The following is a 2,720-nucleotide window of genomic DNA, read 5'->3' on the forward strand; positions in this document are numbered from 1 at the left end:
ACCTCTTCTGCCCTCACCTGGGACACGCCCCTCCGGAACAGCTTCTGGGGGCACTGCACACTTCCGCAGTGGAGATCACCCCTGGAGCCTGGGGCCCAGGTTCCTGGCCCCGCCCCTTTCTGGCTCTATCCTTACTATACACTCTGCTCCCCTTCTCTAAGCAGCTCCACCCCCATCTTCCATAGAAGGGAGAGCTGGAGTGGGAGGAGCTCCCAGACCCCTCAAAAGCTGCTGGCCCACTAGGAACTCCTGGATCCGTTAGTAGAAGAAAGCAGTACGAGTGGCCATCTGGGCTGAGGACCCCCCCCCAACACATCCCCGAGGGACAGCAGGCAGTCTGAGCCTGCCTTTGAGAACTCTTTCCCTCCAGCCAAGCCTGCTCGCAGGTAGGACCAGCTCCCAGGTCTGCCTTCCCGAACCGCGAGAGCTATCCACGAATAGGAGCTGCTTAAAGCACCTGTGCTAGGTTTATTTTATTGAGCTGGAAGGACAGCATTCATTGCGTTTGATATTCTGGGGCTAGTTATGTCAGAGAGAGGCGTTGGGTGATGGGGAGGGCATATGAGGGGCGGATGGAAGATGGAAAGTGACAACTTTGATTACCTTTGGACAGGTGGCCATGACCTCACTGCCCATTGGAACCCCTGGGGATCCCGATTTGTTTTCTGGGCTGCCGCCAGCCGGCTCCACTCCAGCCAACCAGAGCGCAGAGGCCTCGGAGGGCAACGGGTCGGTGACCATTCCCCGCACTGCAGCAGTCACACCCTTCCAGAGCCTGCAGCTGGTGCACCAGCTGAAGGGGCTGATCGTGATGCTGTATAGCATCGTGGTGGTCGTGGGGCTGGTGGGCAATTGCCTGCTTGTGCTGGTGATCGCGCGAGTGCGCCGGCTGCACAACGTGACCAACTTCCTCATCGGCAACCTGGCCTTGTCCGACGTGCTCATGTGCGCAGCCTGCGTACCGCTTACGCTGGCCTATGCCTTTGAGCCTCGCGGCTGGGTGTTCGGTGGAGGCCTGTGCCACCTGGTTTTCTTCCTGCAGCCGGTCACCGTCTATGTATCGGTGTTCACACTCACCACAATTGCCTTGGACCGCTATGTCGTCCTGGTGCACCCGCTACGTCGGCGCATCTCACTGAGGATCAGCGCCTACGCGGTGCTGGGTATCTGGGCGCTATCCGCGGTGCTGGCGCTGCCGGCCGCGGTGCACACCTACCATGTGGAGCTCAAGCCCCACGACGTACGCCTCTGCGAGGAGTTCTGGGGTTCTCAGGAGCGCCAGCGCCAGCTCTATGCCTGGGGACTGCTGTTGGGCACCTATTTGCTCCCTCTGCTGGCCATTCTCCTGTCCTACGTCCGGGTGTCGGTGAAGCTGCGGAACCGCGTGGTGCCTGGCAGCGTGACCCAGAGCCAAGCCGACTGGGACCGAGCGCGCCGCCGCCGCACCTTCTGCCTGCTGGTGGTGGTGGTGGTGGTGTTCGCTGTCTGCTGGCTGCCGCTGCACGTCTTCAACCTGCTTCGGGACCTGGACCCGCGTGCCATCGACCCCTACGCATTCGGGCTGGTGCAGCTCCTCTGCCACTGGCTCGCCATGAGCTCCGCCTGCTACAACCCCTTCATCTACGCCTGGCTGCATGACAGCTTCCGAGAGGAGCTGCGCAAGATGCTGCTCTCCTGGCCCCGAAAGATTGTGCCCCATGGCCAGAGCATGACCGTCAGCGTGGTCATCTGATGTCACCCTGCCAGGCCTGAGCTGGAGAGCTTCATGCCCCGTAGCCCCACATGACACCTAGTTCCCAGCACCAGAGTTAAGCCAACAAACACAGCGCGAAATTCCCACCCAGTCCTCGTGTCTAGCTATCTGTCTGTCTGGTTTTTGTGTTTCTGTGAAATGTTAGGAGGGCTTTGGAGCAGAAGAACCTGGGGAGGCAGAAGTAGATTTATCAGCTCTTCCTCCGACCCTTGAAAGCAAAACACAGCTTTTTCTCTGGGTTCAGAAAAATGATTCAGAAGATTCCTTTTTTTTTTCTTCCGTGCTTACACTGTGGGTGGGATTTAAATGCGGTGCTGGGGTTGGTGAAGATTGTCAGCTTCTCATTTTTAAAGGCCCCAGCTGAGATATAATGAATGATTGTCTTGTCAACCTGAGCCTTGGAGTCTCTATTATTTCAGGTAAATATGTATCCCAGATCAGTATCTAGAATTTCTACGTTTCCTTTATGCTCCAAAAAGATTTTCATTTTAAAACCATTTGAATTTATAGTACAAGTCCAGTTTCAAGTTACCTTTTAGGAGCTCCTTGGCTACTATATTGAATGGATGAAGGAAGCAGGTCACTTGGTAGAGAGCTTGCTTAGCCCTGGGTTCAGTTGCTTCATGGCAGGGTTTGGCAGTGCATGCCTGCAAGCCCAGAGATCAGGAAATGGAGGAAGAAGGGTCAGGAGTTCATGGTCATCCTGGGCTACATAGTGAATTTGAGACCAGCCTGGGCTACATGAGAGGAATCAATCACTGAAGGGCTAGGCAAAAAGGGGAAAGATGTGATTCCTTTAGGGACACATGTACCTGTCCGTGCACGCGCTCGTGTGTGTGTGTGTGTGTGTGTGTGTGTGTGTGTGTGTGTGTGTGTGGTGTTTACCACAGTGTTGTGTGTGTGGTATGTGGTGTGTGGTGTGTGTGTGTGGTGTTTACCACAGGACAGAAACTCAAATGTTTGGCTT

General features: G+C 55.8%; 1 protein-coding gene across 1 annotated transcript; it reads left to right on the plus strand.

The window, feature by feature from the left end:
- Positions 1-619: 619 nt before the first annotated feature.
- Prlhr (prolactin releasing hormone receptor) lies at positions 620-2,493 on the plus strand. Its single transcript, XM_035441287.1, has one exon. The coding sequence runs from the start codon at positions 620-622 to the stop codon at positions 1,730-1,732; it is 1,113 nt and encodes a 370-aa protein (XP_035297178.1). The 3' UTR covers positions 1,733-2,493.
- The last annotated feature ends 227 nt before the right edge of the window (positions 2,494-2,720 follow it).

This window comes from Cricetulus griseus, chromosome 3 (assembly GCF_003668045.3).
Source record: "Cricetulus griseus strain 17A/GY chromosome 3, alternate assembly CriGri-PICRH-1.0, whole genome shotgun sequence".
Classification (NCBI taxonomy): domain Eukaryota; kingdom Metazoa; phylum Chordata; class Mammalia; order Rodentia; family Cricetidae; genus Cricetulus; species Cricetulus griseus.